Genomic DNA, 15362 nt, shown 5'->3' with positions numbered 1-15362 from the left:
GCCAGTGAAAAGGGAAGCAGTCTGAATGCCTTCTTGGAACAATAACTGCAAGCGTTCAAGTATTGTACGAGCTTGATGTGGTACATGTCCTTGCTATTTATGCAAGTCTGCAAAGAAACCGCTTGTCCCAGTTACTACCTATTTACCTATATGTTGGTTTGTAACAGGCTTACATGCAGAAACTCACACCACTTCCAATGTACTGAGGGAAATATTTGCTCATGTTCCCAACTTAATTTTTCCAGTGAATTATTTGCCAAGACATATGTAAATTGTATCCAGTTTGTTATGAAACACTGGGGGGTTTAAACAACCTTAATGATCTGCCACATTTGCTTCACATCATTTCTGGATGTTCACTCAAGGGGGGTTTAGGATTCTTATGCAGTGCCTGCTCAGTAATTCCTCAAATTAAGGTTAATGCTGTCTGAACTCACTGGCATACAGTGAGTGTTTAACTTAGACAGAACAATTTACTTTTCCTTACATCACTTCTCAACCAACTAAACCCCAGAGCCCTGGTTTTGCAGGTGTATGGCCGCAATAATGACCTTGATAAAAATGAAATGCAAGTCCTAGACAGACTAACAGCGCTCAAAAAACAATAAATCCCAAAGCTAGATACTATTTATCCTAGAGTGCTGAAGGATACTAAAGAAGTGTGTGGCATTGCCCATCATTATTAGGGAGTCACTGGACACTGCAGAAGGTACCAGTAGATTGGAAGTAGGCCAAGATGGTTCCAATATTCAAAAAGGGACAAAAAACAGACACAGGCAATTATAGAGCCATCAGTCTTATTTCAATCCCATGTGAAATATTGGCCTGGATTTTGTGCTAGAAGTACCAATGAGGCCACAGCATTCAATGTGGAAATCAGGCAGTTGCTGTCCGAGTTACCCTGCACCTCCACAAGCTTCGCTACACCAGGACCTCGCCAAGAGACTTGGCATTGAAACACAAACTTCCTGTACTTACACAATAGGTATACACTAAACATGCTAGAAAAAGTTAGGGCTTGTCCATTCCAGTGTAAGTGAATTTTTAACAGAGTGACAAGTCTTAATTGCTGCCAATCAACCTCTCTGGCCCTGAAAATTTATTTTAACAATTGTGGAGTCTCATTCCTTCAGCGTTTAATTGTTGTTGATTTAAAAAAAATAAAAAATGTAAAAAAATGTTTTACTTTGTCTTTCTGTTGTTTTTTCTCTTTCTCTCTTAATCCAATTTGCTTTCTGTATCTGATTTGGCATTGCATTAAATATTCTAACTGATACTTCCTGGTTCAGACTCTGCCTGTCTCAATAACAGTTCTTCAATCTGATTGGTTAAGGAGATCCACCACTGCTTGTCCTGTTCACACAGGTCCCAGATCCCCTGTAGAGGGCGCTGCACAGTTTTGGCTCTCTAGTCACTGCAAGTTCCAGTGCAAAAGCCCTCAGAAAGTCTGTGTGAAAGTGTAAGTGTGATGAATAGCGAGCATCGTTCGTTCTCCGCTGACCGCAAAATCTGTGCCATTGTGTTCAATTATCAGATGTAAACTTGAAGATTATCTGGGCAACAATAATTTAATCATCAACAATCAACATGGATACATGAAGATCTTATCTGACCAACTTCCTTGACTTAATTGCAAACAGATTCAATAGTAACTTTCAAAAGGGAATTGGATAAATACTTGAAAAGGAGAAATTTCTAGGGCTATAGGGAAAGAGCAGAGGAGTGGGATTAATTGGATAGCTCTTTCAAAGAGGCGGCATAGGCACGACGGGCAGAATGACCCCCTTCTGTGCTGTATGATTCTATGAAGTGATGTCCTAAGCAGACTATGATGAGCTTTATGATGCATTGCATCTGTACATCAAGAAGGCATTTGACAAAGTTCCATACGAAAGATTAATAGTTAACCTGAAGCTGTTGAGGATATATTTCAGGCATGGATAAGAAACTGGCTGAAGGGTAGAAAATAACAGGTACTTGCTAGAGGAATTATGTCGATGCGAGGGTAAGTACTAAGTGGGGTGTCATAGGGATACTAGAGTTTCTCATCGATATCAATGAATTGGACTCAGAAACCCATTGCAAATTGACCAAATTTGCTGATCATACCAAGCTAGGAATGCCATTGAAGTGGAGGAGGAAGCTCAGAAATAAGAACATAAGACTTAGCAGCTGGAGTAGGCCTTCTGGCCCCTCAAGCCTGCTCCGCCATTCAATGAGATCATGGCTGATCTTCTATCCCAACTCCAGTTTCCTGCACTATCCACATTTCCTTTGATTCCCTTAATACACAAAAGTCTATCGATCTCTGTCCTGAATATACTCAAAGACTGAACCTCCACAAAAATTCTGGGGTAGAGAATTCCTAAAGATTCACCATCTTCTGAGTGAAGAAGTTCTTCCTCACTCCTCATCTCAGTCCTAAATGGCTGGCCCCTTATTCTGACACTGTGACCCCTGGTTCTAGATTCCTTAGCCAGGGGAAACATCCTCCCTGCATCTACCCTGTCAAGCCCTGTAAGAATTTTGTATGTTTCAATGAGATCACCTCTCATTCTTCTAAGCTCTAGAGAATGTAGACCTAGTCTGCTCAATCTCTCCTCATGGGACATTACACGTCTAATGATGTAATGTCTCCACTGCCAGTATGAGCTGGACAAAATACAAAGTACGTGAGCAAAACGATGGCAGATGAAATTCAATATAGATAAATGTACTACACATGGGGTGGAAAAATGGGCCGCACACACACTCCATGAATAGCTGAGGATGAAGATGAAAGAGACCCATGAGCCTTCGGAGACTTAATGGTCAACAAGTCAGGCCAATGCAGAGCAGCATTCAACAAACCCATGGAATGCTGAGCTACATGTCCAAAATGGTAGACTACGAGCCAGAAGAATTCATGATCAAATGGCACAGTGCTCTGGTCAGACCACACCTTAAGTACTTAAGTGTCAGCTGTGGATCAGTTGCTAGTACACTTGCCTCTGAGTCAGAAGGTTGTGGGTTCGAGTCCCACTCCAGGAACTTGAGCACATAAATCTAGGCTGACACTCCAGTGAAGTGCTGTACTGTCAGAGGTGCTGTCTTTTGCATGAGACTTTAAACCAAGGTCCCATCTGCCCTTTTAGGTTGATGTAAAAGATCCCAAGGCATTATTTCGAAGAAGAGCTAGGGAGTTATCCCTGGTGTCCTGGCCAATATTTATCCCTTAATCAACATAACAAAAACAGATTATCTGGTCACTATCACATAGTTGTTTGTAGGAATTTGCTGTGCACAAAACGCTGCCGCGTTTCCCACATTACAACAGTGACTATACTCCAAGAGTATTTTATTGGCTGTAAAGCGCTTTGAGACGTCTGGTGGTCGTGAAAGGTGCCATATAAATGCAATTCTTTCTTTTTTACTGTCTCCAGTTCTGGTCACAAAGAAGACATTTAAGCATTGGAAACGGCGCAGAGAAGAGCCAAAAGATTGATTCTTATTATCAAAAGTCTGAGTTATCAGGAAAGACTGGAGAAACTTGTGCTGTTCAGCCTTGAAAGTAGACATCTTAATACGATCTTATAGATCGATGAAATATAGTCCACAGTACGGAAAAGGGAAATTCAGAAAACTACTTTAAATGTAATGACAAAGGACCATTGTTTCAAACTAGCAAAAGGTAAACTTAGGATTGATATCTGCAAATGCTTCTTCTCACAGAGTGATAAATGCATGGTGGACTCCCAGATGAACATGTATAGGAACAAGAGGAGACCATTCAGCTCCTCGAGACTGTTCTGTCATTCAATGAGATCTTGGCTGATCTGTGTCTTAACTCCATCCAACTGCTTTGGTTCTATACTCTTGGTTAGCAAAATTCTATTGATCTTAGATTTAAAATTATTAATTGAGCTAGCATCTACTGCTTGTTTTGTGGGAGAGAGTTCCACGCTTCTACCCCCCTTGACGTGAAGTAGCATTTCCTAACTTCGCTCTTCAAATTGACTGGCTCAGATTTTAAGGTTATGTCCCCTTGGCCTAGACTCTCCCAACAGAGGAAAACGTTCCCTTCTATCCATCCTATCAATTCCTTTCAAAAACCTAATAACCTTAATCAAATCACCCCTTAAACTAGTGGAGTGGTGGAGATGAAAATCCAGGAATGCCAGTTGGATGCTGTAATGGGTGAGGGGGTAGATGCTTTAGGATCTTTCTGGTTGGATGAACTAAGATGGGCCAGAATGAGCCAACATTCTTCCATTAATCTGATTCATTGTGGCCTTGTATCCATCCAGCATACTCTTCCTAATGGACAACAGCCTTTAGCCAACGAAAGAGTGATTCAGTATGATATTTAATTGTATGTCCTGGTGGATAAGGGCAGCATGCGAATCCCACTTCATCTCCTAAACAACCCTCCTTGCATCAAAACACATCTCAGCCTAATCATTTTAAAAATTCATTCCTGGGATGTGGGCGTGCTGACAAGGCCAGCATTTATTGCCCATTGCTAATTGCCCTTGAGAAGGTGGTGATGCCTTCTTGAACCACTGCAGTCCTTGTGGTGAAGGTACTCCCACAGGGAGAGAGTTCCAGGATTTCGACCCAGCAACTATGAAGGAACGGCGATATATTTCTAAGTCAGGATGGTGTGTGACTTGGATGGGAACTTGAAGGTGGTGGTGTTCCCATGCGCACTGTCGACAACACCTTCCATCACTTTGCTGATGATTGAGAGTAAACTGATGGGGCGGTAATTGGCCGGATTGGATTTGTACTGTTTTTTTGTGGACAGGACATACCTGGGCAGTTTTCCACATTGGCTAGAGGCACGGATAGTTCTGGAGCACGTCTTCAGCACAACAGCCAGAATATTTTCGTGGCCCTTTGCTGGATTGAGTGCACTCAGCTGTTTCTTGATATTACGTGGAATGAATCGAATTGGCTTAATATTGGCTCCTGTGATGGTGGGAACCTCAAGAGAATGCATCATCAACTCAGCACTTCTGGCTGAAAATGGTTGCAAACACTTCAGCCTTGTTTTTTGTACTCGCGTGCTGGGCTCCGCCATCGGTGAAGATGAGGATATTCATGGAGCCTCCTCTTCCCATTAGTTGTTTAATGGTCCACCAGCATTCACGACTGGATCTGGTAGGACTGCAGAGCTTTAATCTGATCTGTTTGTTGTAGGATCGCTTAGTTCTGTTTATAAGCATGCTGCTTCCACTGTTTAGCATGCATGTAGTCCTGTGTTGCTGCTTTCCCAGGTTGGCTCCTCATCTTTAAGAATGCTTGGTGCTGCTCCTGGCATGCTCTTCCACACTCCTCACTGAACCAGGGTTGGTTGCCTGGCTTAATGGTAATGGTAGAGTAAGGGATATGCCAGGCCATGAGGTTACAGATTGTGATGGAATACAATTCTGCTGCTGCTAATGGCCCACAGCGCCTCATGAATGCCCAGTTTTGAGTGGCTAGATCTGTTCTGAATCTATCCCATTTAGCCCACAGTAGTAGTGCCACACATGACGGAGGGCGTCTTCAGTGTGGAGACAGGACTTATTGCAAGCAGTGCTGTCATGGACAGATGCATCTGCGACAGATAGATTGATGGGGACAAAGTCAAGTAGGTTTTTTTCTCATGTTGGTTCTCTCACCACCTGCCACTGGCCCAGTCATGTCCTTCAGGACTCAGCCAGTAGTGGTGCTACAGAGCCACTCTTGGTGATGGACATTGAAGTCCCCCACCTAGAGAACATTTTGTGCCCTTGCTACCTTCAGTGCTTCTTCCAAGTGGTGTTCAACATGGAGGGGTACTGTTTCATCAGCTGAGGGAGGGCAGTAGGTGGTAATCAGCAGGAGGTTTCCTTGCCCATGTTTGACCTGATGGGGCACTGATGCTACTTAATGGGGTCCAGAGTCAATACTGAGGATTCCCAGGGCCACACCCTCCTGACTGTATGCCATTGTGCTGCCACCTCTGGGTGGGTCTGTCCTGCTGGTGGGACAGGACATACCCAGGGATGGTGATGGAGGAGTCTGGGACAATGGCTGAAAGGTATGATTCTGTGAATATGTGTCAGGCTGGGTCAACTGGGCGTGCGGTCCCAGTTTTATTATTATTGTTTCTTGTTACAACTGAGTGGCTTGCTTGACCATTTCAAATGGTCAGTTAAGAGTCAACTACATTGATGTGGGTCTGGAGACACATCTAGGGCAGACCAGGGAAGGATGGCAGATTTCCTTCCCTGAAGGACATTAGTGAACTGGATGGGTTTTTAACGACAATGGTCGCCAGTACTGATACTAGTTTTTCCTAATTCCAGATTTATTTAATTAACTGAATTTAAATTCCACAGCTGTCATGGTGGGATTTGAACTCACGCTCCAGATTATTCGTCCAGGCCTCTGGATTACTAGTCCAATAACATAACCACTATGCTACCGTTCCCAGTTACCAGTTACCTACCTTTGCAGCAGCTTGATTGTTCTGAAGAAGAAGAACAACTTACATTTACATCACATCTTTAACACAATAAAATGATCCCAAGGAGCTTCACAGGAGCGATTATCAAACAAAATTTGACACTGAGCCATGTAAGGAAATCTTAGGACATTGGTCAAAGTGGTAGGTTTCAAGGAGTGTTTTGAAGGAGGAGAGAGGCAGAGAGGTTTAGGGAGGGAATTCCTGAGCTTGGGGTCTAGGCAGCTGAAGACAATTAAGCTCCCAACCATGCAATTACAAAGAACTTAAAAAACTTAAACCAAAGTATCTCTCTTTGGTTGTTGACGCTTGCCCCAGCCATTCTCCAGATGCTCCTGGGTGGCCTCCTAGATTGATGATTTAAATCACCAGGGGCTAGAACCTCCACTTTTATTGCATGCTTAACACCCACTTAACGCCCATTTTACCGCTGAAATGACGTATAACGCTCATATATCGCCTATTTTCGCACAAAATGGAAACTGACGGGTTTTTTAGGAGACTTATTGCCGATCGTTATTTTCCCAATGGGCTTAAATCCGGGAAAAAATATTACCGCCCGCCCACATTTTTGCATGAGCAGAATGGGCGAAATCAACATCCATAATATCGCCCAGCGTTGCTTTCCGCACGGAATTAACGCCAAGATTCAATATGAACGCCCGCCCACTGTTTTTTTGTCCAAAGAGCATATTTACCCAAACTAGCGGCCATGGAGATCGCCCATCGTCAATTTCACCACCTCGCACACATATCGCCCACAATATCGCTCAATCAAAAAAATGCCCACAGAAAGTGGAACGAACGCCAGCAGTGTGGCTGGCATTTGTTAAATCCCACTTTTACGTGAGGAGCTGTTAGCAGAAAGATTTGCCTGAAAGAGCTCGGATGTGAGTGACAAAGCTGACACTGTGTGTGTGCAGCTCAGACATCAATGGTGCCCATCACCTTGGTGCCAGTTAAAGTTTACGTTGATTGATGTTAAGTTGTCTTTAACCCTTTCATGGTAAGGAATTACCAGTGTGTAACGGTCCAGCTATCTGAGACAATACGCGACAAGGTTATGTTCAATAACAAAAGTTTAATACCAACATTGGTCTGAAATCATAAGTATCACAGCCAATAACACCAACCCCCACTTCTTCCTCCACTGACATAAATCACATGTTCGACATGTCCACCAACACAGACTACAAAGGCAAAGCAGGAGCGTGGTCCCCAGCCCCCATACATTGCAACAAATTGCATACACCCAGATGGAGAGATAACACAGCCATCACCTGCGCACATGCACCTCACTTTCCTTACCCCCTCTCCTCAGGCAGTGCCTCATTGGGAGAGATGAAGGCCGGTATTTTTCCCTAAAGAAACAGGTGGGTTTGGAGCAAGGGGCAGTTAAATTGTTAAAAATTGGATTCCCAATCTGGTCCCACCTACGTCCGGTTTTAACGGAGGCGGAACGGGGGGTGAGCGACCAACCCGCTCCCAGGCGACGGTACGTCAATTTAAATATAATGAGCTTGGAAGCCTCTTTTTCCACTTCCATTTTGAATTTAACTGCCTGTGGACAGGTTTCACATAATTAGTACAAATAAATTCCATTTTAACCACCCACCTGCTCACCTGCGGAAATATCGCCCTGGCAGCTTCTTTCCCTGTTGGAATTAACGGCAGGCGCTACGGCAGATGAAAGCTTTCAATTTTACGACCGTGGCACTAAGGGGGCGTTGCCTACTCATTGACGTCACTAAGTGGGTGGCGCTAGAGTGCACAGCACTAATTCTTCACGCCGCCGGTAAACCTACACAGAAGGTACTAACGGGGGGCAGTAAGCAAACAAATTTTTAGCCCTAAGTGCGGCACACTTTTATTGTCCCTGTACAATGTAACCACAATTAATGCACACTTTGTCTTTTGCATAATGAAATGACATTCAAGAAGCAGAAGATGCATGCTGGAGACTATTCTAACCCCACACACATACCATTCTGAGGAGACCATGCTATTTGGTAGGCAGGCTGTAGATGGGGTGGTGGAACTGAAAGCTGGAGAACAATGAAAAGAAAGAAAAACTTGCATTTATATACCGCCTTTCTCGACTGCAGGATGTCCCAAAGTGCTTTACAGCCAATGAAGTACTTTGGAATTGTATTCATTGTTGGAATGTGGGAAACACAGCAGCCAATTGGTAAAGCAATCTCCCACAAACAGCAACTCGATAATGACCAGATCATCTGTTTTTTAGTGACGTTGGTTGAGGGATAAATATTGGTCAGGACACCAGGGAGGACTCCCCTGGTCTTCTTCGAAATAATGACCATGGGATCTTTTACATCCAGCTCTGAGAGCAAACAGTTCCTCGGATTAACATCTCATGCGAAAGATGCCAAGATGTTGTTTCATACCATAAAGTTCGCATAGCAAGAATATTCTGTGATTGGGAGACAAGTAAAGTACCTTATTGGGGCGAGCTTTATATCTGAGCTAAGCTACACTTAATCTGGGAGTCATAGATAATAAAAAAGTGTTCCATTTCCCAGCACGAATATTCCTCATCTTCATATATGTGAAAGTTCACAAAAATAGATGGTTACCCATTAACAGCAAACATTTAGCCAGATATTGCTGCAGCAGGATATCTAACCGGGTTTTCTGTTAGTTAGACTTGTCCCTGCAGCCTTCAGCACAGAACATTTTTGCCCACTAATTTGCTGAAAGTGTGAGCTAATAATGTCTCAGTGAGGGAAACCGGGCATCTGGGACCTGACTGAACAGGGAAAGCGACAGTGTATCTCCTTAACCAATCAGATTGAAGGTTTAGTAAATAAACAGTGCATGGACTGTGAGAAAGAGGGTAAATGAAAGGGCGTGAATTCAATGTCAAATCAGGTAAAGAAAGAGAAATAAAGGCCGGAATTTTCCCCTAAAGAAACGGATGGCTTTGGAGCAAGGGGCAGTTAAATTGTTAAAAATGGGATTCCCAACCTGGTCCCACGTACATCCGGTTTAAACGGAGGCGGGACGGGGGGGGAGGCGAGTGACCAACCCGCTCCCAGGCGGCGGTACATCAATTTAAATATTAGAATGAGCCTGGAAGCCTCTTTTTTCACCTCCATTTTAAATTTAACTGCCCGTGGACGAGTTTCACACAATTTGTGAAACCCGGCAGTTAAATAGAGGAGGGGACTGCTGCATCCAGGAGGTAAGTGGCTTTTCACCTAACTCCTGGATCCAGGGTCCCTGCCTAACCCACAATCCCATGGTAAATGGCCCCTTGCCATTTTTTGAAGAAGAGCAGGGGATTTCTCCTCGGATAATGGCCAATATTTATCCTTCAATCAGCATCACTAAAACAGAACATCTGATCATTATCACATTGCTGTTTGTGGGAGCTTGCTGTGCGTAAATTGGCTGCCACATTTCCTACATTACAACAGTGACTACACTTCAAAAGTACTTCATTGGTTGTAAAGAACTTTAGGAAGTCCTGAAGTCGTAAAAGACGCTATAGAGATGCAAGGGGGAGAAATTCCCAAGCGCCATGTTTGGGGGCCCAGTCGGGCAGGGACCTCCTGCGCCCACTGAGGAAGTTCCGCCCCGGCCACGAAACTGGGGTTACCGCGCCTCACAGAAAGTAGGGCGCAATGTCGCGCGCTCCACTTCCTATTGGGGCGGTATCCGGGTGCTACTCGGGCGGGATTGGCAGTGCTACGCGGGCTGACGTGTTTCAACGCCCCTCCCCTTCGGTTCAAGGGAAGGGCCGCTGCGCACTCTAGAGGGCCTCTGATGGCCTCCACTGGGCCACCAGGGCAGCATGTGCTGAGGCCTCTGCCCGGCACCCAAATGGAGTGCCGGGCTGCACAATGGCGGCCCAGACCACGCTACGGAGACTCAAGACAGACCGACTGGTGAGTCGGCCAAAAAGAGAAAATAGCGTCGCGTGGCGCAGCGCACTTCCCCTTTAACTTCCAGCCCCCGAGCGGATATCGGCTCGGTTTGCGACCCACAAGGCTGGCACTGATACCACTCACAGCAGCCTCGCGGGCCGCTGCCCAATTTCCTCCGCGGGGCAAAAAGGGGTCGCCGCGGGGCGCTAAGGGGTCGCCGCATGCAGTGATGATGTCATCACCGGTTGCGCAGTGGCCCAGGGAGCTACTATCATGTCAGCACTTCCGTTAACTCCTAAGCAATTTCACGGGAGCCAGTAGCCCTTCCCTGCTCCCGGGCAAAAAACGGTTTGCGCCCCATTAGGGCCCCTTGGAAGCGCTAACAGGAGGCAGACAACAGGGGAATTTCAGCCCCCAATTTCTTTCCTTTTTTTTAACTAGACATCGTTTTGGGATGACTCATTAATCAATGCAGCTGACCCAGAAAATAGACATCAAAGTGAGCACCTTCAATATGTCGACTGCAATTTCCACATACATCTGCAGAGAAGTAAGTCATTGCCACAGCACAGACTGTCATCATATTGGGCAAGTATATTACCTGAGCACCTTGCCAACGAAAGAAACAGTATATTGTGAAGAAAGTTTACAGATTTTAGAATAATGCAAGTTTGGATAGTAGAATGCAAAGTAATTACTAGCCAAATTATTTAATTTATTAAAAAGCTCCTGCATGCTCTTTTGATACCTCAACTGGTAACAGTAGTGAATAGCTAACCACAACAACATGCATTTATATAGCACCTTTAACAAAGTAAACGGTCCCAAGATGCTTCACAGGAGCAATTATCAGACAAAATTTGACACCGAGCCACATAAGAAGATATTAGGACAGCTGACCAAAAGCTTGGTCAAAGAGGTCGGTTTTAAGGAGCGTCTTAAAGGAGGAGAGTGAGGTAGAGAGGCGGAGAGGTTTAGGGAGGGAATTCCAGAAATGTCTTCACTCAAAGTGTTGGAATTCTCTACCCCGGAGACTGTGGATGCTCAATCGTTGAGTGTATTCACGACAGAGATCAATAGAATTTAGGATATTATGGGAATCAAGGGATATGGGGATAGTGCAGGAAGGTGGAGTTGAGGTAGAAGATCAGCCATGATCTTATTGAATGGCAGAGCAGGCTCAAAGGGCTGAATGGCCTACTCCTGCTCCTATTTCTTATGTTCTTACATATTAGAGGTGACAGCAGAAGCATAACTCCAGAGTCACATTCTGATCTGATTTTAGAATGTAGGAGTTTGAGACCCCTCTTGAGAAAACCATCCCGTGCTACTTGGATTTGACATCACCTGCAAGTTAACTGCAGTGGAGTGTCAAGCTGGATTTCCTTTGGTCCCACTGGGCTTTATCAACTTACTCAGAGTTTCTATCTCGTGTAATGTTTTATGAATCTAAAAGAAAACTTACAGCATTACGTCTCTGCTCTTTCATAGCCATTCACAGACTACTTTAACATTGGGAGCATTTGTACATAACAGGTATAACCCAGAGCAGCTGCTATAATTAGTTTACAATTCGTTTTACACTAGTTGCCCAATTAGGTAATCATTAAACATGAAAGTCTTTAGCTTGTTGTATAAATGTGAAACACAGGACATTAAGTGTGGCTCTGTGGCTCTCCAGAAATTTGAGCACAAAAATCTAGGTTGACACTTCCAGTGCAGTACTGAGAGAGTGCAGCACTGTCGGAGGTGTCGTCTTTTGGATGAAGCATTAAACTCTGATCCCTTTTTGCCCTCTCAGGTGCCTGTAAAAGAGCCTATGGCTGCAATTCAAAGAAGAGCAGGGTATTCTCCCGTGTCCTTGTTAATATTTATCTCTCAACTAAAACCTAAAAACAAATTATCTTGTCATTTATTTCATTCCTGTTTGTGGGACCTTGCTGTGCACAAATTGGTTGCCGCATTTCCTACATTACAACAATGACTATGCTTCAAAAAGTAGTTCATTGACCATAAATACTTTGAGCAACCTGAGTTTGTGAAAGTATTTCTTTCTTTAAATATGCATCAGCACTGTTCCACTCTTATGTTATTATATTAAAAAGCAGCTCTGTCTTTGATTTTTTCCATGGTGTATAATTGGAATGCAACTCAATTCATTGGACTCCTGACAGATGGTTCAGTCTATCACTGTTTCAGAGCATTTTGAATTCCAGCACATGGTGCTCATACATCATTTATGGCAACTTACACAAGCAAAGACTGTCAAAGAATTATTAGAAATTTTAACCGGATATTCCAGGTCATCAGGCAGTTTCAAAGTATTTTTAAATTTTACTTAGGATGCTTAAGATTCAATAGTAACTGTGCTCCTTGGAGCAGAGGAGGTTAAGGGGAGATTTAATAGAAGTGTTCAAAGTTATAATTGGGTTTTGATAGAGTAAATAAGGAGAAACTGTTTCCAGTGGCAGGAGGATGGGTAACCAGAGGACACGGATTTAAGGTAATAGGCAAATAAACCAGAGGGGAGATGAGGATTTTTTTTACGCAGTGAGTTGTTGTAATCTGGAATCCGTTGCCTGAAAAAGTGGTAGAAACAGATTCAATAGTAAATTAAAAAAGGAATTTGACAAATATTTTAAGGGAAAAAATTGGAGGGAGTGGGGAAAGAGCAGGAGGGAGTGGGGCGAATTGGATCACTCTTTCAGAGAGCCGGCACAGGCACGATGGGCCGAATGGCCTCTTCCTGTGCTGATTATGGTCCACAATTGTTTTTGGAGAGCTAATGTGATTGATTTTTTATTTCTGTAGATAAGGTGCATCCCAGTGTTCAGTCTGTCTGTACTGCAGACATTCGAGGGGAAGTGTAAATGTCTGGGGTTATGCAGCAAACTAAACCGGGTCAGTGACAATCTTTGGCAGGTCTGTGCCACTCCAGCAGCTTGGCAGTACACTTGGCTTTCAAACTGGGACCCGACACTCCAGTTATACTGCCACCTCTCATATCGATGCACCACTCAAAGCTGCTTCCCATCACCACAAAACTGGCGATAGTAACTGCACCCTTATCTCGGAGTGTTCCAAAAATGCACTTACCACGGTGACCAACGCAATGGTTAGAAAAAGATCTAGAGGGGAGATGAGGAGAAATGTTTTCACTCAGAGTTGTCGGGATCTGGAACACTCTACTTGAAAAGGTGGTGGAAGCTGATTCCAGAAATAATTTTAAAAAGGAGTTGGACAGGTTCTTGAGGATGAGAAATTTACTGGGTTACGGACAGGAGCGGAGATGTGGGACGAAGCACGACTGCTCTTTCTCAGAGCCAGAACAGACACGACGGGCCGAATGGCCTCCTTCTGTGCTATAAGTTTCTATGATTCTATGATTCGAATGCAATCTGTAAATACAGACACTCACAAGTACTGTACATACAAGAGCCAGCACAGTGATGACAATCCATTCCCCCTGCAAAATCTAAAAACACAAAAGAACTAAACACTGTGTTGTCACTGTCTCGCTCACGGGATGTACTAGCCACGTTACAGTGCAGAACAGATGACACTTGGTATCCCAAACACAGCTCACTCCAACACACTCACATCATACGTGTTCTTTCTACAAAATAGCACTTCAAAGCAGCAATGCATCGGCCAGAGGGCGCTTTAGAAACGTCCCAGGAACGTGAAAGGTTAGCGACACAAATGAAGGTTCTGTCTTTTCAATATTATTGTAAAACTTAAAACTTCTCAATGATTTAAAACTTCTCAATGCTGTTATAGGTCCTGGAGCTCACCGCTGCTGTTTTATGAGGATCAGAGCGAAGACTGGATTGTGTAACATCCTGCTCTCTCACTTTGCCCCTTTATCTTGTAGTTTCTGAAGCTTTCTGCAGTTGCACTATGCAGAATTTGCTTCTGAATTTGGTCAATCAGCGTTTCCCACCGGCGCGCAATTCCAGCGCAGTGCTTACCTTGGAAATTCACAGCCCACGGTTCATATTGTGGATCGGATTTGTAGCCGCAAAGGTCCTCCTCAAAATCGCACGACCCGCTACTCCTCACTGCCTCGGCTCTGGCAAACTGAACCACTTCATCACCAAATAGATACATAAAAAAAAAACACAAAAAGGGGGTAAAGGTAAAACAGTTAGAAATGCATCAAATTCAAAATGTTTGCTTATTTTAAACAAACTCTTACTTTCAAGATTAGACTGCACCAATTTTTTTAAAGGAAACCAAATGCTTTTTTTTGAACAGGTGCACAGTGGAATGTCTTTCTAGACTGTATATATATATATTAGTGAGCGTTTACCGTGCAGAATTAAGAGTATAAAAGGCGTCATGGCGTAGGGCTAAGATCCAAAGTGAAGACTGTGTACAATAAGAGTCATTCAACTTTCCTTAAACTCTGTACAGTCATTCAGCAATGCAGGAGCTAGGGTTCCGCAAACTGTAAGGCTGGGCTGGAGAGACGAACTGCTTTGTTTCAGCCAGATTGAGCAGCGGAGATATCCCAAGGGGAGGAGAGAGAGAGCAAGAAAAAAAAGTAACGAGTTCCAGATTGGCCGGGATACACCTACCCAGAGAGAAGCTGCTGCGGGATGCTTTTTTTTTGGACTGTAAAGGCAGAGCAAATGATAAATAGCACGCCAACTGTTGTTGCAGATTCAAATTTGCCTCTTCGACACACAGTTTGCTCCCCCATCAACACCAGCCTCCCTTCTTTGAAGTCTATTGTCACTTAGCCGACCACAGTCCATTTGCAAACAGGCATCTTGCTTTTCAGTTGACATTATGGCTGCTTCATATTATAAGGCTGTGCATTCCATCAACCCCAGAACAGTTCTTGCTATTGTCAGGACAGAGAGAGAGTGTGTGTGTGTGTGTGTAGTGGGGGGGGGGGGGGGGGGAGTGAGGATCAAAGCATGGACTGTGCCTGCTAGTGCTGCTTTCCAGAGGAGGTTCTCTCCAGTCAAGAGATTTCCCTGAAAAAATGACAAAGC

At 44.1% G+C, this 15362-nt stretch overlaps 1 protein-coding gene across 2 annotated transcripts in view; it reads right to left on the bottom strand.

Annotated features, from left to right (window-relative positions):
• Window positions 1–14806, bottom strand: part of mamdc2a (MAM domain containing 2a) — a 171825-nt gene extending 157019 nt beyond the window's left edge. For both annotated transcript variants that reach the window (XM_070887412.1, XM_070887422.1), the window contains exons 1-2: window positions 14672–14806; window positions 14331–14447 (exon numbers count right to left, since the gene is read on the bottom strand). In XM_070887412.1, the coding sequence (XP_070743513.1) occupies window positions 14331–14447; window positions 14672–14702 (148 nt within the window). In that variant the 5' untranslated portion in view covers window positions 14703–14806. The remainder of the gene's footprint in view (window positions 1–14330; window positions 14448–14671) is intronic.
• Window positions 14807–15362: the final 556 nt, after the last annotated feature.

This window comes from Pristiophorus japonicus, chromosome 1, assembly GCF_044704955.1.
Source record: "Pristiophorus japonicus isolate sPriJap1 chromosome 1, sPriJap1.hap1, whole genome shotgun sequence".
NCBI lineage: Eukaryota > Metazoa > Chordata > Chondrichthyes > Pristiophoridae > Pristiophorus > Pristiophorus japonicus.
The sequence above is the reverse complement of the archived record's forward strand: the minus strand, read 5'-3'. Positions and strand labels throughout refer to the sequence as shown.